Source organism: Schistocerca gregaria, chromosome 1, assembly GCF_023897955.1.
Source record: "Schistocerca gregaria isolate iqSchGreg1 chromosome 1, iqSchGreg1.2, whole genome shotgun sequence".
Taxonomy (NCBI): Eukaryota; Metazoa; Arthropoda; class Insecta; order Orthoptera; family Acrididae; genus Schistocerca; species Schistocerca gregaria.
Genome location: NC_064920.1, coordinates 346,541,664 through 346,564,489, shown reverse-complemented (window position 1 = coordinate 346,564,489; position 22,826 = coordinate 346,541,664). Strand labels below are relative to the sequence as shown.

Here is a 22,826-nt window from a genome sequence, read left to right as displayed (position 1 = left end):
AAATTATGTACAAAATTCTGCATCCCTACCTTTTCTCCAGCCCCACTTCTCCCACTATTTTTCCTTCTCTTCCTTTTTCTAATGTTCAATTGTAGTCTGTTATCACAATCAAGTTTTTACCTCCATGAAATATGTTAGTGATTTATTATATCTCTTTATACCTCTCTTCAGTCTTTTCATAATTTGTTGAACTAGTAGACATAAAAACTTGTGCTATTATGGTGGGAGTTGGTTGTGTATCTCTCTTGCAAAATGGTTCAAATGGCTCTGAGCACTATGGGACTTAACTGCTGAGGTCATCAGTCCCGTAGAACTTAGAACTACTTAAACCTAACTAACCTAAGGACATCACAAACATCCATGCCCGAGGCAGAATTCGAACCTGCGACCGTAGCAGCACTGCAGTTCCGGACTGCAGCGCCTAGAACTGCGTGGCCACTGCGGTCGGCTATCTCTCTTGCCTATGATAATTCAGTCACTATGCCATTCATAGTAGCTTACCTACATTTCTATTTTCTTATTCATTATTGGACTTATTTCTGCATGACCCTTAGTAAATGTATAATCACCTGACCATAACTACTGTTCTTCCTACCAGTAAACGTCACTAATTCCCACCATATCTATATTGTATTCAGCAGTGGTAGATGTTCAACATAGAGTTAAAAGGCAGTGAACCCCCTATGTGTGATCTCTGTAGCTAAATTGATGTTGCCTACTTTCACACTATCTACATATCCTTCAGAGGGCACTGTTTCTAAAACAGAATAACTAGCGGCAGTCACGAGTACTGTAACACTTATTTATTAAAATAATATACAACACAAATTAGATACTCATCCTGTGGTTTTGTGAGAATTCATGGCACTGATGAACCTAATGTACCCCAGTGCAGTAGATGATTTCTGATAACACTAATTGAAATTCAGAAGAGTTTGAGTCTCTCTGTAGGTATGCACTTTCACTATCGCACAAAAATTTGCAAGGCTCTACATGAACTGTCCAATGACTAGACTAGTTCACACTGCAAGAAAACATGTAGGCAACTGTAGAATTGCAGTTTCGACAGCTGATGATTCCTGGGTGATTGCTGTTGGAACTGGAACTGGCCATATGTTGGCAGCAGTCCCTTAAATCATGTGCTCGGTATATGATTGTAATCTTGGTAACTATTGGGTGGATGAATCAAATATTTCTGCTTGCCATTGCTCTCCATGTTGGCAGACAGAACTATCGTTAGATGAATGGCGTATTAGAAAGTCTAGAACATTATTATGCGAAGGATAGATTGCTACTCACATGACACATTGAGTTGCAGGCAGGCACAATGAAAAGACTGTTACACATTGAGCCTTCAGCAAAAGCCTTCTTCAGAAAAGGAAACACACACACATTTGCACAACACCTCACGCACGCATGACCGCTACCTCTACCAATAATGAAACTGTTGGGTTGAATGAAAGCAGCAATCCAGAGTGGGGTGGGTAAGGGGGAAAGATGGTAGGATGGTAGGGTACTAGTTGGGGGAGGGGGGGGGGGGGGAGAAGTTGGCGTTGTCTGGTGGAGCAAACAGGGACTAGATGGCTGCAGGATAAGGCTGCCAGGTGGAGTGTCAGGAGACTGTTGGAGAGAGAGAGGGGGGGGGGGGGGGAGGACAAAGAATGTAAAACAAGAGGATAAGAGAAAAGGAAAGTACCAGTGGGTGTCTTGGCAGAGAGCAGCACATAATGAGGGTGAAGGAACGTGAATTGGGAGGAGATGATAGGACGGTGGTGGGGAGGGGGGAAGGAAAGGGAACTGTTGGGTGGAGGGAGTGGGGACAGTAGGTTATTGTACATTAAGGCCAGCTTAATTTTGAGAGCAGAGAATGTGTTGCAAGGATAACTCCTATCTGCACAATTCACAAAAGCTGGTGGAAATCACACCATTCCATGTTTTGACTAATGGTACAGCAGCCTCTTGAAATGCTCAGGAGAGAACAAGCAGCTTTGGTTGTAGAATGTTTTTTTTTTATTTATATAATTTATGCAAGGTTGCCACAAGTTCTGAAAATCATCATGAAAATATCAGGGAAATTTGAAAAAAAATACTGGAAAAATCTCATTTTTGTTTCGGTAGCATGAAATCGATATCTTGGATGAAGTGCCATTTTAGGTAATAGCAGGACATTCTATACTCTTTCCAGTGGTCTTCCAGTGTTTTTACCTGCTGGATGTGTCCTATAAATTTTATTTGATGACGTGCCATTTTTGGTGATTGCAGACTTCCTGTACATTTTCCAGCGGTCCTTGAGTGATTTTAGCCAGTGAGTTTGTCTTTGGTTACACTCTTTTCACAACTCAGGTCATGGTTCCAGTTGCTTTATTTAACTGATAATGTAGCTTTATAGCTGATTCCTGGCTCATAAATTTGTACTGAGGAAACTTGTTCTTTCCCAGATGTCTGAAAATGTCATGTGAAATTGAAACGTGTCACAAATTAAGTAAATAAAAAACCAATTTGCAATTGTGACTGCCTATTCTTTCTTGAATGAAAGCTGGTGGTGGAGGGGAGGATCCAGATAGCTCGCATTGTGGAGCAGGCATCAAAACCAAGTGGCCTATGTTCAGCAGCATGTTGTGCCACGGGTGGTGCTTGTTGCTCTTGGCTACAGTTTGGCAGTGGCCATTCATCTTGGTGGACAGTTGGTTTGTAGTCATACTGGTATGAAAAGCTGTGCAGTGATTCAGCACATCTAGTATATAGTGCTGGTTTCACTGGTGGTCCTGCCTTCGATGGGATAAGATAAGCCCATATACAGGACAGGAATAGGAACTGCTTTGTGGGTGTATGGAGCAGGTCTTGCAACTGGGTCTTCCACAGGGATATGATCCCTAAGCAATAGGTTGGGATCAGGAATGACATAGGGATGGACTAGGGTGTTGTGAAGGTTGGGTGGGCAAAGGAACACCAGTCTAGGACGGGTGGGAAGAATCCTGGCTATACCCTGGCCACTGAAGCATGTCACTTCAAGGCCACTCCCCAAGTGCCGTAAAGTTGGTAATATAACTGACAAACAAGTGAGGCATGCGAGGCGCTGTGTCTTCTGAACCAATAACAGCACCGAACAAAAGCTAGTTCCGGTGTTGACGCTAACATGTTTGCTGGCTTCCGTGTAAACATTGTATGTATGTGTGCGAATACCTGCTTCTGTGTTGTGTTGTTTTGTGTTGTGTTATGTTACCAACTTGATTACAGTTTCTGTTTATTAAATAATGTCACCAAAAAGATGTCGTTCACCATGTGACAATCTGCTGCGCCGTGGAGTGCCATTAAATAGTCAGGCTTTGGAATTGCTATGGAGGATGCGTGAATTTCACGAGCACAAAAAAGAATTTATTTCTGTTTGTGGACATGCGTTGACTCCTGCAAATAAAGTTTTAGAGCGTAAGCGGTGTTACTTCAAGACTTATGAGACACTGAAGTAAACAGTGTGGAAGAAAGCCTCTGTGGGAAAAACAGTTTATTTTTAAGTACTCCTGGAAATAAAAAAAAAAATCTGTGTCATCCTGTTACAGATATTGATTCTTTCCAGTCCGATGCAATTCATCCACACATATATTGATACTCTAGAAGGAAAGAATACCCCACAATAACGAAGTTGCTGAATTCTTTAAAAGAAAGTGAACTTTTATCAGGAGGGAAAAGTCACTTAAGATTGCATTAAAAAGTATGGGCTTCTATTTTAAAAAGTTAGATGGACAAAAACTGTTACTTTAAAAAGCTCATGTCATTGCAGCTCACACTATTGTAGGAAAGGACATACACTCAGTCTTATGGTTGGACAAAACCTGCGTCAATGCTGGAGAATCAGTTGAGAAATGCTGGACAGATGATACTCCGAATAGCAGTGGTCATCAGACAACAGGAAGAGGATCTCGATTAATTGTGGCCCATGCAGGATCTTCAAATGGCTTTGTGCCTGAAGGACTTTTGGTTCGAGAAAAACTGGTGACTATCATGAGGATATGGACCACCCACGGTTTCTACGGTGGTTTAAAAATTTGTTGCTCCAGTTTAGTATCCCGGCAGTGTTTGTAATGAACAATTCACCATGCCATTCCATGATTTTAGATAAAACTCCTACCACTAGTGACTGTAAATGAACTATGGTGAAGTGGTTGCAGGCGAGAGACATTGCTGTGGACATGACCGTGACAAGCTGCTAGACTAGCTTGTAAAACAAAATAAGCCTGTGACACCTAAATACACTTGCAAAATTGCAAGCAAACAGGGTCACTTGGTAACTGGGCTACCACCTTCTCACTGCCATTTTAATCCAATTGAATTGGTTTGGAGTGAAGTCAAGGCATACATTAGAAGTAATAACAAGACTTTTACTATAATAGAAGTGCAAAGACTGCTGTGCGAAGGTCTTGCTAATGTAGACGCTAACTCATGGGGGAAGAAAGTAGACAATGTTGCTGAACTCATAAGAGAAGCACATACTATAGACAGTATTATAAATGAAAATGAACAATTAATGATTTCTCTTGGTGATGATGATGAAGTTGAAGACAACGGTTTTGGCACCGATTCTGATGATAGTGAAGGAGAACTGAATGGAACTGCGTCATTGACATCGTAAATTGGTGAGTGTAAATGTATACAGATTAATTATTTCTCTCTGCAGTCGAGTAGACTATGCATTTTTGCTTTATTTCTTTCTATGATTGTGGATTGTGTGTTCTTTGGTATGCTTAGGTTTACATTATTGTGCAACATTTTACATGCAGCTACTATGGTAACAATTTGGAATGACTTTTCATAGATATTGTCATTAACTCTGGGTGTTTTTATTTCTCAGTTTCACTTACTATCAAATGCTTAGTCTTCATCGTTGTTCTCTCCATTGCTAGAAAAACGTACTTTGTTGCACTTGCGTATAAGCATTGATTGTGGCTTACATTTACAAAATGTACTTCGGAGTTGTGGGCGTGTGCAGTTGCAGCTATTGCAAGCTCGCAATCACAGTATAGCCAACTTCACGCATGCTGTCAAGTGACATGTTTCACCCGTCCAGATATAGGCCATCTCTCATTTCAGTGCATGATGATAGGTATTCAAAGTCTCAACAAAGGAGGTGCTCATTTGTAGTTGGTTCTTGGATATAGTGGAAGGATTTGGGGTGTGTGGGAATATGTAACGGGAAATCTGTTTGCAGATTGGGTCTGGGGGATAGTGCCTGTTAGTGAAGACCTTTGTGATATCTTCAGCATACTGTGCAGTGAAGTTCTTGCCACTGCAGATAAGCTGACCCTGGATGCCCAGGCTCTATGGGAGGGACTTTTTTTTTAATGAAGAAGCTATGGCAACTATCAAAATGCAGATACTGTTGGTGGTTAGTAGGTTCAATGTGGACAGAGGTGTGGATGGAGTCATCAGAGAGGAAGAGATCAATGTCTGGGAGGGTAGCACACAGATTTGAGGTGGACCAGGTGAAGTGGATGGGAGAGATGTCGACGTTGTGTAGGAATGAGAAAGGGTGTCTTGGCTGTGAGTCCAGATTATTAACATATCATCAAGGAACATGGATGAGACCAGGGTTTTTGGGTTTTCGGAGGCTAGGAAGGTATCCTCTAGATGGCTCATAAACAGGTTGGCATAAGAGTGCGCCTTATGGGTGCCCATGGCTGTGCTGTGGATTTGTTTGGTTACTTTCCCTTCAAAGGAGAAAAAGGCAACATAGGTGTGTGTTAGTTGTATGAGGAATGAGGTAGTGGGTTTGCAGTCCGAAGAACATTGGGAGAGGTAGTGTTATTGTACTTTCTTACTCTTCTTTCATGTGTTTTTTTGTTGCCTTCCAAATACCACATATTCCAACATCTGAGACACATCAAAGCAGCAGTCCTGTCTGTGCACCACACACAGCTATATGGCGATTTGGATCATCTCATGCCTCAGATTCTTCCAGCTGATAATGATGATAATAATTATTCCTGTTGGTCACATTTCCTCCCTCATGTAATTTCTCATGGTATTTTCAACACTTCCCTGTGCTACACTAACTTGTGAACTTTGACCTAACCAATCGCCCTTATCCCAACACTTGTGTTGCACTCACATCTGATTGCTATAGCACATTGTGACACCAGACTATTTCTGTTTTATACAGGACATTGCCGAGCTGCTATATGACTTTGGTTGGTACGGTTTCTTTCTAGAGTCATGAGTAACAGTTCATGTATTTTTTTTTAAACCTGTTTTGTTGACCATTGTTGATGCTCAGACTATGGAGGCATGAGCACATTAAAGTACAATGTGGTCCCCAATTGGACATTTTGCATCATGTAAAGTGGCCCTGTCCTGAGAAAGAAATATTAGCGAAGTGTTAGCCTTACTATACTAAGTGAACTTTGTCACATTTGACTTTAACATCTATACAAATTTTTCTATAAGTTTATTGGCTTCTGAGTAAAATGGTGAGGTTTAAAGTATGAAATGCCATTCCTTTCACACAAAGTTTGAACTCTTGAGAAGAAAATTGAGTGACATTGTCAGTAACTACTGCTGTAGGCAAACCTTCAGTGGAGAAAATATTAGACAAAGCCTGAATTATTTTCATAGAATAATTAGCGATATTTGGATCACAAAAGGAAATCTGAAAATACATAAATATTGGTAAGCCGGTAGCTTCCTATAAATGGACCAGCAAAGTTGACGTGCAAACCTGACCTGGGTTCTGATGCATGTGACCAAGGAAAATATTGTCAAGGAGGAGCTGACTGGTGGCATTTAGCGAGCATTATTTCTGTGTCTTTATCTATAATTTTCCAGTAGCAATACTCTCAGGCAGTGTTTTGGTACATACTGTGCCCATGTCATATTGATGTAACATTTGCAGTACTTTGGATTGAAGTACCTCGGGAACATTGCTTGTGTCTTACCAAATTCTGAATGTACCAGAATAACACCTTTTTACACTAGGAGAGCATGTTCTGTGTCAGTATGCTTTAATTTCAGGTTGATTGGTCAGCTTTCTGTTTGTAGGCCACTCAGAATGCACTGGTAATCTTAGATCAAACTGGATCCTTTGATACAAGCTTTGCCATTAAATTAGAATCCAAAGGAAATTTTTCCAGATTGTCTTGACTGATTAAATATAGTGAAAAACATGCATCTGCAAAAGAATCGAAATTTTTATCGTGCCCAATTGGCAGTGGGGAAAGCAAATATGCATTCACATATTATGCTATGGACCTGAAAATTATTTCAGAGTCATAATTGGACAAAAATGGCCCCCTGAACTGCAATCATTGACATGTCCTGGAAGAAACAGCAATATTTGGTTGAAAGATAGCCATGAGAAGCAAGAGTTTACTGCTGTAGATAGATTCGTGAAGCTTTTTAACTGCAAAAATAATTGCAAGTGATTGTTCAAAATATGTTGTCGATGCAACAAAATGGTGCCAGTTGAGTAGTCTGATGCATCAGCTGGAGTTATCACATTTTATGTGGATGACTCGTGACAGTAATTACAGTATGTGTTTCAAAAGAAGCAATGTTCTCTCTTGTGCACAAGACTTTAATTTAGTAGTAAGTAATTCATTTACAGAACATAGATTCTGTCGTGGTCTTTGCATGCTTTGTGACTTGTGTATTCAGCCACTCTGAATGCTAGGCCATGCCTGCTACCTCTGCCACGTGTATTATCATGCCCTGGAGCACATCAACAGATATCTGTATCTCCTCATGTTCCTAACCTAATGACAGACAGTCTGGCAAAGATGGATTAGTTAAGCTAAGCAGTTCTTTCTTGAATATAGTGTTTGGAGAGTGCATGAATGAGAGTATGTGCATACGACTTTTTACAGTTGCTGTTTCACATAGAAACTTGCTACCTCCAGTTAAGCCCTGTATTTGTGCTAACTACTCTTTGTAACCTTTATTTGATTTCTTAAAACATGGAAAAAGTTATGCCTGCAGCTGCAACATTTACTTGAGCCTCAAAGTATTCTTCCACTTTATCTTTAATTTTTGAGTAGCATTGGATCAACTTCAGGCAGAGTTTTTTGATGAACTGAAAGACATCAATTCTGTCATCGGCAATAAGGAAAACTTTGTGCTCAACGTCACTTGATACGTGACATGTTGTGAAATTTCATTACAGTCTGTTGGTGTAATTTGTTCTGGGGCTTCAATTTTTCAGTCAAATGCTGGATATAATGGTGACAGCACCTTTAAAAGTTCATGGCCATGTTGCTTCTCAGCCACTAGTTTGGCCAGCTGTGCTACAAATAGCTCTTGCAAATCGGAAAATTGTTGGACAAAGAGCATCATAGGGTGTAACAGTGTGGTTGGACCATGTCTGAAAAATATAACTCAAAACATTATATAATAATCATTTAAATCTCCTCAATAAGGAAACAGCAGTGTGCAGGCAGGTCATATATTAACTGAAAGGCCATGCAAAATTGTTGCCACATAAAATGCACTCACCCAAAATTTGTTTGCTAATTATGATGTATTGGCAGAAATCCTTTCTGATATTTCTCTCAAATTTTCATCACCATTTATGGAGGATTTCCTTTATTGGCCAGATGTTTTCTTGTTTACCTCTTTGCTAGTAAGTGTATGATAAGAATTATCCTTTGAATGCAAACAACATCATCATCATTGCAAGTAGTATCAGTGGTTTACCTTTTGTTTCCCTTGTCACCAAACTTTACTCACCTTACCATAACTACAGTGCTTCCTGCCACTGCTACTACAATCATAATATTCCTGAGGATGCGCAACTCTACTACAGCCCTACTATAAGGCTTAATGCTGGTGGCATCCTCTGAGGCATAATATTCTGTAGGTAAATAGCGCCCACCTGGATCTCCAGGCAGGGACTACCCACAAGCATGCATTTGTCAGGAAAAACTAATCTGGCTTCTTGCAACTAAGAACATTATATAATAATCACTTAAATATTCTCAAAAAGGAAACTGAATTAGCAGTGTGCAAGCAGATAAGAAATTAATTGAAAGGCCATGCAAAAGTATAGTTTTATCTTGCTTTCAGCTGTTCAAAGTCTCAGCACATCAAGGTGATGTAGGCTGTTACAAGACCAGATCAGTCAATCATGCAGAATGAATACCCCGTACTGCTGAAAAGGCTGCTGCCCATCTTCCGAAACCATATATGTCAGTTTGGCGTTCTCCAGTTTGGCGTTTTCTCCAGTTTGACGTTCTCCTCAGCTACACTTCCGATGTGGGTGCACCCACACTATAACTATCTGTGTTGTTGAGACATGCAACCCATGTAACTGGAGTGAAGTCCTTGGTCCAAGGGGTGGAGGAATTTTTGTGTATAAACATAACATGTTACGAAGTAGGCCACATATAGTTACATTGGTTGCATTTGTGTGCCTTTTCAGTATGACTTCAGTGTTCATATTATCATTTCCCTTGATTTTATGCTGTCCATCTGAAACTGTGTCTGTAAAATGAAAAACGTGTGGTAACACTGAACATAGGAGCAAAGAGCAAGTATGACAATTGCTGTCATAGTGCCAGTGGATATAAAAAAAAGTTGATTTTGAAACATTTTTTTATCCACTCCTTTGGCAGGAGAAAGTAGAATGTAATAAATAAAGAAAAGTAGTAGGAAAGGGATGAAATGCAGAAAAGAATACATTAAATCTTTATTCAGATTATAGAGTTTTGATAGTAAATTGCCAAAATCTTTAGATAAAAAATGAGAATAAATATTCAAATGAAGCAAGTTACAAATAGAAACAGAATATGAATAATATCCATGCTTACAAAATTGGAAGTTCAGTCAAATATAATTAAACAAGATCCAACAAAAAACGTTTTATATGTAACAAGCAAATTGTAGGTAATTTTTCTCTGTTGTTTTTAAAGGAAACATTGCATATGTAACAGTTGTTATTGCTCATGTTTCTTTTCTTGGCTTTGGTAGGTCGTTTGTTTGAATACTTTATTTAATATGTGATTATTTTGTCAGTCTTGTTTATGTGCTTATTGATCATCCAACACCTCAAGTTTGTTTATACCTTCCATTATTTGGACTCTTTTTTGCAGTGACAATGCATCAATCTTTGTTTCCAAATCATACCACGAAACCATGACAGGCCAGTCCCATTGTTTTTTCCTATTTTTAGTGCTTATTTATGTAGAGCACAAAACACTGGATGCAGTCAGTGAATGAATGATTGAGAGTGTGCTATCGGTAATACCCACCATTTGAGTTTCATAATCATTTCAGATTGGGTGGTTAAAGTTGCACATGAGGTGGCAGAACTATTCCTACACACACTAATGAAATTTCTGTGGCAACCTTTGTAATAAAAATTTAAGAGATTATCAAGATGGGTGACAGATGTTGGTGGAGAGAAGATTCAAACACAAAAAAGGGAGACAAAAATACTGTAGGAGAGAACTGTAAAGATGAAAGGAAAACAAACAAAGATATATTGAAAATTAAGGCAAGACAGCTGTTTTGAGTATATGACTTTCTCTTTTCTCCACAGTTCTCCCCTGCTGTTACCTGCAACTGCCTTTGTAACCATTCTTCGTTATTCCATCAGCTGCTCTTCTATTTGATAATTTCTTATAATATATTGTAATTTGAACCCCTTCTCCCTGAATTTTTATTCCTTTCCTTTTTCTATAGTTTGTTTCCACCTACATTGAGGTGACAAAAGTCACGGGATACATTCTGACTTCATGTCAGACCTCCTCCTGCCCAGCGTATTGCAGCAGCTCGATGTGGCTTACTGCAGGTGATGTCGCGCTGTTAGCAAAGGCACTCTCATTGGACATCTGCTGCCATAGCCCATTAACACCAAATTTCACCTAAAGGATATGTTCATCGTACATCTCACATTGATTTCTGTGGTTATTCCGCAGATTGTTGCTTGTCTGTTAGCACTGACAGCTCTCTGCCAATGCCATTGCTCTCAGTGTTAAGCGAAGGCCGTTGGCCATTACGTTTTACGTAATGAGAGGTAATAGCTGAAATTTGTTATTCTTGACACACTCTTGACTCTGTGGATTACGGAACATTCAATTCCCTAACTATTTCCGAAATGGAATGCCCCATGTGCCTAGCTCTACCTACCATTGTGTATTCAGAGTCACTTACATCTACATCTACATGGATACTCTGCAAATCACATTCAAGTGCCTGGCAGAGGGTCCATCAAACCACCTTCACAATTTTCTATTATTCCAATCACGTATAGGGCACGGAAGTGTCAACAAAATATTTTTGCATTCGGAGGAGAAAGTTGGTGATTGAAATTTTGTGAGAAGATTCCATCGCAACAAAAACCGCCTTTCTTTTAATGATTTCCAGCCCAAACCCTGCATAATTTCTTTGACACTCTCTCCCATATTTCACGATAACACAAAACATGCTGCCTTTCTTTGACCTTTTTCGATGTACTCCATCAGTCCTATCTGGTAAGGGTCCCACATCATGCAGCAGTATTCTAAAAGAGGATGAACAAGCGTAGTGTAGGCAGTCTCCTTAGTAGGTCTGTTACATTTTCTAAGTGCCCTGCCAACAAAACACAGTCTTTGGTTAGCCTTCTCCCCAACATTGTTCCTTGTAATTTAACTTGTTCGTAAATGTAATATATAAGTATTTAGTTGAATTTACGGCTTTTAGATTAGACTGATATATCGTGTAACTGAAGTTTAACGAGTTACTATTAGCACTCTGTGGATGACCTCACACTTTTCATTATTGAGGGTCAACTTCCACGTTTTGCACCATTCAGATATCTTTTCTAAATAGTTTTGCAGTTTGTTTTGATCTTCTGATGACTGTTAGTTGATAAACGACAGCGTCATCCGAGACAACGGAAGATAGCTTCTCAGATTGTCTCCAAAATCGTTTATATAGATAAGGAGCAGCAGAGGGCCTATAACACTACATTGGGGAATGCCAGAAATCACTTCTGTTGTACTCGATGACTTTCCATGACCTGTGACCTCTCTCACAGGAAATCACAAATCCAGTCACATAACTGAGACGATATTCCATAAGCACGTAATTTCACTACGAGCCGCTTGTGTGGTACAGTGTCAAAAGCCTTTCGGAAATCTAGAAATACCAAATCGATCTGAAATCCTTTGTCAATAGCACTCAACGCTTCATGTGAATAAAGAGATAGTTGTGTTTCACAGGAACGATGTTTTCTAAACCCTTGTTGACTGTATGTCAATAGACCGTTTTCTTCGAGGTAATTCATAATGTTCGAACACAATAACTGTTCTAAAATCCTAGTGCATATCAAAGTTAAAGGAATGGGCCTGTAATTTAGTGGATTACCCCTACTACCTTTCTTGAATATTGGTGTGACCTTTGCAACTTTCCAGTCTTTGGGTACGGATCTTTCGTCGAGCGAATGGTTATATATGATTGTTAAGTATGGAGCTAATGCATCAGCATACTCCGAAAGGAACCTAATTGGTATACAGTCTGGACCAGAAGACTTGCTTTTATTAAGTGATTTAAGTTGCTTCACTACTCCGAGGCGATTTACTTCTACATTACTCATGTTGGCAGCTGTTGTCGATTTGAATTCTGGAATATTTACTTCGTCTTCTTTTGTGAAGGCATTTCTGCAGGCTGTGCTTAGTAACTCTGCTTTGGCAGCACTGTCTTTGATAGTATTTCCATTGCTATCACGCAGAGAATGCATTGATTGTTTCTTGCCACTAACATACTTCATGTACAACCAGAATCTCTTAGGATTTTCTGCCAGGTTTTGAGACAAAGTTTCATTGTGGAAACTGTTATAGGCATCTCGCATTGAAGTTGCTAAATTTCGAGCTTCTGTAAAAGATCCCCAATCTTGGGAATTTTGTGTCTTTTTAAATTTGGCATGTTTGTTTCGTTGTTTATGCAACAGTGTTCTAACCCGTTTTGTGTTCCAGTGAGAATCAGCTCCATTGTTTGTTAATTTATTTGGTATTTCTCTCTCAATTGCTGCCAATACTATTTCTCTGAATCTAAGCCACATCTGATTTCACTTATATTATTAATTTCGAATGAGTGGAGATTGTCTCTTAGGAAGGCGTCAAGTGAATTTTTATCTGCTTTTTGGAATAGGTATATTTTTCGCTTATTTTTTGAGGATTTGGGGGTTACAGTATTCAGCCTTGCTATGACAACTCTGTGTTCACTAATCCCTGAATCGGTTTTGATGCTCATTATTATCTCAGGATTATTTGTTGCTAAGAGGTCAAGTGTGTTTTCACAACCGTTTACTATTCGCATGGGCTCATGAACTAACTGCTCGAAATAATTTTCAGAGAATGCGTTAAGCACAATTTCGGATGATATTTTATGCGTATGTCCAGAATTAAACATGTATTTTTGTTAACATATTGAGGGTACATTAAAGTCACCACCAACTAATATTATATGAGTCAGATACGTGTTTGAAATCAAACTCAAGTTTTCTTTGAACCATTCAGCAAGTGTATAATCTCAATTGGGAGGTCAGTAAAAGGGCCCAATTATAATTTTATTCTGGTTGCCAACAATAACGTTTGCCCATACTAACTCACTGGAAGTATGTACTTCAATTTCACGTCAAGATAAACTAATTCTGACAGCAACTAACATGCCACCACCAACCGTGTTTAGCCTATCCTTTCGGAACACCATTAGGTGCTTCGCAAAAATTTTGGCTGAGCTTATATCTGGCTTCAGCCAGCTATCAGTGCCTATAACAATTTGCTTTCTATTAGCACTTGGAGCTCTGGTACTTTCCTAACACAGCTATGACAATTTACAACTGTTATACCAATGGTTCCTGTATCTATGTTCTTCCTGTGTTTAGCCTGCGCCCTTTGTGACTGAAGCCCTTCTTGTGTTTTCCCAAGAGCCTCTAACCTAAAAAACCGTCCAGTCCATGCCACACAGCCTCTGCTACCTATGTAGCCACCTCCTGCATATAGTGGATACCAGACCTATTCAAGCGGAATCCGAAACCCAAACTCCCTTTGACACAAGTCGAGGAATCTGCAGCCTACACGGTTGCAGAACCGTCTGAGCCTCTGATTCAGACCCTCCACTTTGCTCTGTGCCAGAGGTCTGCAATTGGTCCTGTCGACTAAACTACAAATGGTCAGCTCTGCTATCATCTTGCAAGCAAGACTGGCAGACTTTACCACTTCTGTTAGCCGCTCGAATCCAGAGAGAATCTTTTATGATCCAAAGTGACACACATCATTGGTACCGACGTGAGCAACCATCTAGCTGCATCCTGTGCTCTTCATGGCATCTGGGAGGACCCTTTCCATACCTGGAATGACTCCACCCAGTACGCATAAGGGGCCCCATAATGCACCTAATGTTGGAGCTTCCAACTGCCAATAATCCCATCCTCTGCAATTGCCTGGATCTTGCAGGCTGAGTGGTTTCCTCTGAAACAGGACAGGCGACAGCATCTGGCTCAGTGACAGTGTCAGCCACAGACAGCACCTAGAACCTGTTTGTTAGACAAACCGAGGAGGCTTTATGTGCGGCTGCCTGGGAAGTCTTTCGCCGCCTGCTTCGCCCCGGGGCGATCTCCCACTCGACCACAGGTGAAAGGTCAGCCTCAGTGTGAGGAGTAACTGGGTTGGCCACCGGTGAGGACTGATTGGAGGACTCTGACATGCTGCACGTCCATTGGATCCCCAAGGTCAGCCCACAATAGTGGTGCCCATCCTCTGCAACCTCAAACTGTGTAACCGAAGCCATCACAGCCTGAAGCTGAGAGCGAAGTGTCACCAACTCGGCTCACATCCGCACACAACAATCGCAGTCCCTGTCCATACTAAAGACCATGGAAAACTAAACTTTGAGATAAATGGACTATCGGCATGTGCTGCGCAACTCTACTCTAGACCCTGACGGAAACACATGAAATATGTCTAGTAGCACTCAGGTGAAACTAAATAATTTGCCCCTGATTATGAACTTGTAATATCTCACAAAATTGGTTTACGTTCCGAAGCAAATGAAAATGCAACAACTGTGGCTATTATATATTAAATTTACACACAGAAACTGAAGAAACTAAACTATTAAAGCAGACAGGTGATACAATAAAATTTGATCCTGGTTAGGAACTCGTAAATGACACAAAAGCGGTTACTTCCCTGTTGCTGCTTCTGTCTCGGTCGCCTACTGCTGCCTGACTGACTGACTCTTAATTCCCATCATGCCTCCATAATCGTGCTGGAAACCTTTTCACATAAATCACCTGAGAACAGGTGACAGCTCCACTGATGCACTGTGTACGTGATACTAGCACCATCTGCAAGTGTACATATCACACACAATTCCATGACTTCTGTGTATATCATTAAAATCCTCCTCAGTCTGTGCTTTCCTCTTTGATCCATAGCCTGCATACTTGTCATTTGTATTGTATAATATGATTCTTACAAATTGCAGATCATATTATGGTTATAAAAAATATATAAGACTGAATGCAGTGCTGTAGAAACTGCATCAATCAAAAAATTATATAAAACTGACTTTTTCCACTTTCAATATAGTTACCATTAATAGATACACACTAGTCCTATCTTTTCACTCAGTTCAAAACCCACATTTAAGACCTCCACTGTACTACACCAGTAGTCATATTATCATGCTTTGAGTTCATTTTTGACATCTGGAAAATCAGAGAGAGAAGAATAAAATAAAATAAATGTGACATCACCAGGGCTTATTGTGGGAACGGGCTATAACAATGTACTTGTTTACCTAAAAGCTCATGACACTTGTCACCTTTTGAGGCCTTAGATTGTAACGGAAGAGATTCTGCTTGCTGCCAAGAGCTTTCATTTTTTGGGAGTAGTTATTCATTAATTGCTGAATGATAAGTTTTGTACCAAACTGCATGCTTTTTCTGACCTGCAAATTTGTGAATGCTCTTGTTTTTGGGTGGGATTGTCCATCTTCCCAGTCCTGGGTCATAATAGCCAATGATGACATGGCCAAAGTGATACTGGTTTTCAACTGATCACCTCCTTGTTTCTTAATGTACTGTTTCCAGAAGTTGAAAATATCAATGCAGCTACGTTTTTGCTAGAGGACTCAGCAGTCTGGGAATCAGGGACCACACTGTTCTAATTACCATTTCAAATAATGTGGGAACTTCTCACTGATGCATACAACAGTTTTTATTAGGCTTCCCACATTACTTCGTGTGATTCTCTCATCTTGTTTTTAATGTGCAACATGAGACATGAACCAAAGTTTTGTGAAGATTTTTGACTGTTTAATAGTTGTGGTCTCATTCAGTGATCTGCAACATGATCTTAGAACATTGATCTTGCATTTCTGTACACCACAGACTTTAACATTCCTCAAACTACAGCCATCTTTAAGACATTACTGATAATACTGGTAACTTCAACAAATAATGTCTGTTTTAACTAAACAGTCTTCTCAGTTACATTTAATTTTCATCATGTAGTTTTTTTGTCTTTCCTGACTCAGGGTTTAGGGTGGCTTTTCCTTATTTGTACAGTCGTTTATATTTTCTCATTTATATTGTCTTGCTTTCTGTGTGTGCTATTTTCCCCAAACAAATGCACTGCATACAATCCACGCTTCATTGCATACTCTACAAGATGCTCTACAGTTTATTGCTATGTATATTAACTGCTCACTGTTTTATTGCACTTATAAAAGTGGTAGAAGAAGAGGACCTGGTAGATAGACTCTGAACTTGATATAAACTTTCTGACAGAGTCAAAGGTTTAGTCTCTCTTAGTGTGTTTCTGAGTCTGTTAACTCTGCTACTTTTATTTTCCTTGGCTTTTATAGCAATTGGTTTGTATTCAGTCCCACACAATGTGTATTTGCATATTAATCTTCTATGTTAGCATGACCCCATCAGTTAAAGTTATACCTGTTTAACAAATTTTTATATTATTATAGGTCTTAGACGACAGAAATATTCGCCGACAATTTTGTGCAAGCAACTCTCGTTCTGGTACTTCAGTAAGACCGCATACTTGCAGTGTTCCACTGTTACTGGAGGATGGCTGGAATATAATACAAATAAATCTAGCTGAATTCACACAAAAAGCATTTGGAACAAGCTATAAGGAAACTGTAAGGATTCAGATACATTCAAATTGCCGATTAAGACGAATATATTTCTGTGATAGAATATATTCTGATGAAGAGCTAAAAAGGCATAACTGGAGTTACTAATGAGAAGTACGGAAATAAAAAATGATGCTTCTGTGAAAACTCTACTGTAAATTTCAATGAATTATTTGAAACAGAATTATTTTGGATTTCAATGTGTGAAAAAGTGTAACCATATCAGTTGCCTTGAGGGTGTAGCTTGTAGTACCCAAAATTGTTTTTCTGAAATTTTTTATTAAGACAATGAAAAATACAACAAATAAACTGCTTTTATAAATGAACTGCTTAAGTATTTCTTGTGTATCTGTAGTATTGTCAGATTATGTCTTTCTTAATGAGAAAATAAATATTGCATCTCTTGCTGTATATAACTGTCAAAGCACTAACAGTATGTAATTTGCTGTCAACTGTTTGAGGATGTGTTGTGCCATAGAGCAGTTGGCCCAAATTGAGTATTTATGCAGCCCTCAGTCATTTTTTTATAAAAATATACATCAAGCAGCTAACAGCCAAATCCAAAAACATCAAGTAAAAGATCATCTTAAAATTATAGTTTTCCTGTTCAGTAACAAACAAAAATACTAACAGAGACAGTAATGTCTAGATATGCGTAATTTTAATCGACTTTGGTGAAATTGGAAGTGAACTAAGTGAAGTTGGCATCTTGCCTCAGGAGGAGAGGAGATAGTGGCACTGCCACTGCTGGCTTAGAGGATCTGTAAGAGGGAATGCTTTCTCGTTTATTATAAGTTCTGACCAATCAGCTGTGATGATATAAATTTTGACACTGAAGTAGCAGGGACTCAAGAATGCTTATTATGATCATCTTTGTTTGTACCAGTGAATGTGAAATTAAATGGAGGCTGTTGTAATACAGTGCATTGAGAAGCAGAAAAGTGATATTCAAAACATTTAGCAAACACTTTTAATCATGTATCATATTAAGCACAAAGATTGGAGATTAACATACTGATGATGTCAGGGTCATTAGAGACAGAGGGTAAGCTCAAATTAAGGATGGGGAAGGATATTGGCCATGCAATTTCACAGGAACCAACTGGCATTTGCCACAAGCAGTTTAGAGAAGTCTTGGAAAAACTTCTTGTCAAGGCCAGACAGGGGTTTGAACCGTGATCCTTCCAAGTGCGAGTCCAATCTGCTAACCACTGGTGTCTCATCTTGCATAATGCATTTAAGTATAAGTACAATTCCTGTTATTAACCAGTTAATAATCTGCTCACAAAGAGAATAAAACAGTACTGCATCAGTCAATTACAGTGTCACAAATCTGGGATCATGGAGGGTGGCTGCAATCTTAAACAGAAGAGTCAACAGAAAGTGTACTGAATGGCGCCGACTTTTACTGATCAGTGCTTAAGCGACCAGCGGCCATCTCGTCACACCATTACTATAGCTCGTCTGTTGCGGGCTCATAACATACAAATTTACAGAAGTTATCAATTAATCATAAGATCTGTACATATGTCCAAGGGTTGCCTTAAAATGTCAGATTTGGCCCTCGAGCAAAAAAGTTTGACAACCATTGCTATAAAGTGTATCTGAAGAAAGTTAATGTTAAATGAAGACTGTATAATGGCTTTGTTTGTACTGGATGAGTAAGACTTGGTGAATCAAGGTGCTCCTAGAATTTGTGGCTGGGTTAAAACCAGGTGAGACAAAAAGTGTGGTCTTTCACGGTTCAGTGTTGAATCTCATTGTAACACACTGTACTTCAGAGACTCATTCTTTACACTCTTTTTAGATTTCTTAGGTACTTGTTTGTATAGCTTATTAGCTTTGTGATGTATATATTAGCTGTTACCCGGGGCTGTGCTTGCATATCAGTAGTGTTATTATGATGAGTGATGGCGAGTAAGCAAGCTAGTGATTTGTAAATGTCTGTTTGTATACTGTTGTAGAGATGTATGTGTGTATGTATAAAAAGTATGTAGTGCAGCTATGTAAGTAGATGATGAATGTGTTTCTATTACTTCGTCATATCTCAAATATGAAAGCATGCATTATATTTTCTAACTACGTTTAAAAAATGCCTCGGTTCATTACATTTGTACAGAAATAGAGTTTTTGGAGGTTTTACTGGCTCACAGACTACTGAAAGTGAGATTGCCACCAGAGCAACATATACCAACAGTTTTTCTTTCCATTTCAATGCATTACATTGCCTACATTTTTGATCTGTTCCCTTAAGATGACTGTTCAGTGATTAACATAGTCACTTAATGGATAATAATCAAATGCAACTTCACTAAAAGCTTCCCATGCTCTACATGTAAAATTACAATGTCTCTCTGTCATACATCCCTTTCTGTCACCATTGTTTCCTCCATGAGGAGGGTGTCAGCTATGTATTGTTAATAATTCTAGCTTGGAGTGCGTAAGAAGCATTGAGTAGGTTTTATTCTTCTTTGGTTCTCAGAGACATTTCTTCCTGCTTTTTTGTAGAATGGTGTCACCTCCATGTCTTCCAAAATTCAAGTGCCACCCTCAGCATGCATTCAAGAGCCTCATTCATAATATGAATTCTCTGTATTTAAGGAGTTCTAAGTTGATTCCATCATATCCTGCAGCTTTTCTGTTTTTCAACTGTCTAAGGAGCTCCTGTATCACATCTAGTATGATGTCATCCCCCTGGTCCCATCTGTCCTTTGAAGTTGTTATATCTTCAACTTTGTCATCTTTTCGAGTCCATAGTTCTTCGTAGTATTGTATCCAAGTCCCTTTATCTTTGACACTTATTCTTGTAGCTTCTCTTTCTTGCTTGTTAAGTCATTTGATGAGTTTATAGAGCATCTCTTGTCTGCCATGCACATAATTTTCTGTTGTTGAATTAAATTGGTCCTATTATTCTTGATGAGCTTTCCTCATTCCTATTTTTGGTGAAGTTCCATTTTTCTGCATGTATTGGTTGTGTCTCATCATGTAGATTCTTTGTTCTTTTCCTGTATACCTTCCATTGCTGTTCTGTTAATGCATGACTTGATATTTCCCGTTCTGTGTTTACATTATTTTCTGTAATTTTGTTATGTAGATATTGTGCAATTTATTGTTGGTATTTACATTTTATACTGTTATCTTATAACAGATACTCCTCCTTTGATGTTGTGTAATTTACATACTTGTTTCTTCTGTCTGGTTGACAGGTTTGTTTATGCTATAACAAAATAGTGGTCTGAATTAATATTGTGTGCTCTTTGGTGGACTCTTACATCTTGGACAAGTGATCTAAGTATTCAGTTTGATATACAATTAACAATAAAAGATCCATGACCTCTTGCACTCCTCGTATATTTATAAATGTCTTTATCCTAAAGAATGTGTTGGTAATTTTCATATTGTTGAATGAAAGTTGCAAAATGTTTTAGTTCTTGTCCATTATCATTATATATTGTATGTGCTCTCTGTATGTTCCTCCAATTCCAAGTCTTGGTGTCTCCCCCGTACTTCCATTCAAGTCTCCGCTTATTAGCAAGTGGTCAGATTTACTTTCATCTATCTACTTTTGTAAATTCAATGATGTAGGAAAAGACAGATTGCTACTTACCATAAACAAGACACATCAAGTTGCGGACAGGCAAAATTAAAAAACTCTTACATAAAGCTTTCAGCCACAGCCTTCATTAGCAAAAGAGAGATACACACATCTTTTACACACACACACAAGCAAGCACACCTAACGCACAGACGACCGCCAACTCCAACATCTTGGGCTGGAATGCCATGCAGTTAGAAATTGCAAATTGAAGAGACATTTTTCAAGGTTTTAATAGACTTATCCTCCAGCAGGAGCCAGATCCCCCAAGACCATACCTGCCTTTGCCCCCCCCCCCTCCCCCCCTTTCCTTTACCGAGATATAAACAGATTTATTTTCAGTTCCAATCATAAACTTTTATTGCTGTAGTCAGTTTTAACTAATTCATCACATAGCAACTCATATTGTGACCCTTTATTGATCTGGGAATGTTGTCATCGCTAATCTTCTACAGCTGCTGGTCAGTTGTGAGAAGCTTTATATTATTAGCTCTGCTTGTTGCATCCATGATTAAAAAAAGGTCACTGAGAAATGGCTATACTACTAAAATTACAATTAATGAGGAACTGAAAATAGGAAAGAAGCATGGCCGTACAGAAAATTGGAAAGAAGCATGGCCATATTAGTTTTTGAAGTCAAAAGTTCCTCATTTAGATGCTACGAGCATTCTGCATTGTAATATTGTATAGCTTGAAAGCAAATTATCTAACAACTCACATAATCTGAGTATTACTTTGTGACCATGAATAATCCCAGTCATTCATATGAAAAATAAGATTTGCATTACATATTTGTCTCTGTCTCTGCTACCTCTCTTGTTGCCCCTTTCTGGTCTTCTATTCCTCACAAGTGGACCATTTAATTCTTGTCTCCTACATCACACCTTAGGCTTGCTTATACAATTAGCATGTTATTCTACTTTATCTGTTCCTATTCCCACATTCCCCCCTTTCCCTGAAACTACCTATTTTACCTTCCTCCTTATTTTACTTTTTACATTAATCAGCGTTTGTTCATTCATCGCAGAAACTTCTCATGCATTTCATTTTTACTTCTAAAATTTTGTTGTATTCTGTATGCCAAGTTCTTAGTGTTGATAGCTATAATCTTCGCTCTGCCACCTTAAACACAGTTTAATCTCTTGTTAACATCTGAATAACTGATAATCTTTAATTGTCAGTTTCCTGTAATACATTTTCTTTCGCTTTTACTTTACGATAAGATGTTGTTTTAGGAAAACCAAGCTTTTGCTTTGTTCCATCTGTTTTCTTTATCCTGCTTGCTGATTTGGAAACAATATTTTAGAATAGCTGAGTGTTAAAGTTGATCCTCATCGTGTTCTAAAATTATGTTTCTAGTTGTTATTTTCTTTGTTTGAACCTGCATTGTTTCCATATATATACCATGTTGGTCCAGTGTCTCCATAGTAGGAAATGGTACTGATAAGTTGATCTCCACTCATGATTTAATGAATGTGAGAGCTCCAGTTGCAGTTGAGGTTATTGTCAATCATTCAGATATGTATACAAAAGGAGCTTACCAATTTTCAGAGTGGTTACCATTGAAAGGCTGGTCAATGAATACAGGAGTTATTACACCCTCTGTAGTGCCACACATACTCTATTACATGGAAAATAGTGACACATTGTAGTCACTTGATACTTCTGAGTACGTCTTATATCATTGCTTTATTAGCTCGCTAATATCAACATATCACTAGTTATTACAAATTATATTTGCTGATGCTTTAAGAAACATTCACATTGAAGTTTACGTATCATTTACATGCCTTAATACTTAGTTGTCATATAATTATATACTCAACATCACTGCTCAACTGATGGCGGACTGCCATTTCAAAAACTAACTACCAAAGCCTGTCACCAGGTTGCATAATTTATATGGTTGGTTGTGTTAAAAAGTGCACATTAAAAATGAATGGAAAATTAATAACAAAAATAATATTAGAAAAAAAATGTATGGATAATAGGAGCAAGTGCGTATAAAGATAAAATAAAAGCCTGAATTGTATAAATAAAAGTACATCAATAAATCATGTAATTTGTATGAGGGCTGATGGAAAGGTGATGAAGGGAGGACAGGGAGGAG

The 22,826-nt window shown here is 38.7% G+C and overlaps 1 protein-coding gene across 2 annotated transcripts in view; it reads left to right on the top strand.

Annotated features, from left to right (window-relative positions):
* The window catches only part of LOC126344845 (cilia- and flagella-associated protein 20), a 69,235-nt gene that overhangs the window by 31,099 nt on the left and 15,310 nt on the right, over positions 1-22,826 (top strand). Inside the window, exon 2 of one of the 2 annotated variants that reach the window (XM_050002055.1) lies at positions 16,951-17,435. The exons of the other annotated variant lie outside the window; for it this stretch is intronic. Within the exon in view, the coding sequence (XP_049858012.1) occupies positions 16,951-17,229 (279 nt within the window). The 3' untranslated portion in view covers positions 17,230-17,435. Of the gene's footprint in view, positions 1-16,950; positions 17,436-22,826 lie in introns of those variants that run through there. 2 annotated transcript variants of the gene reach the window in all.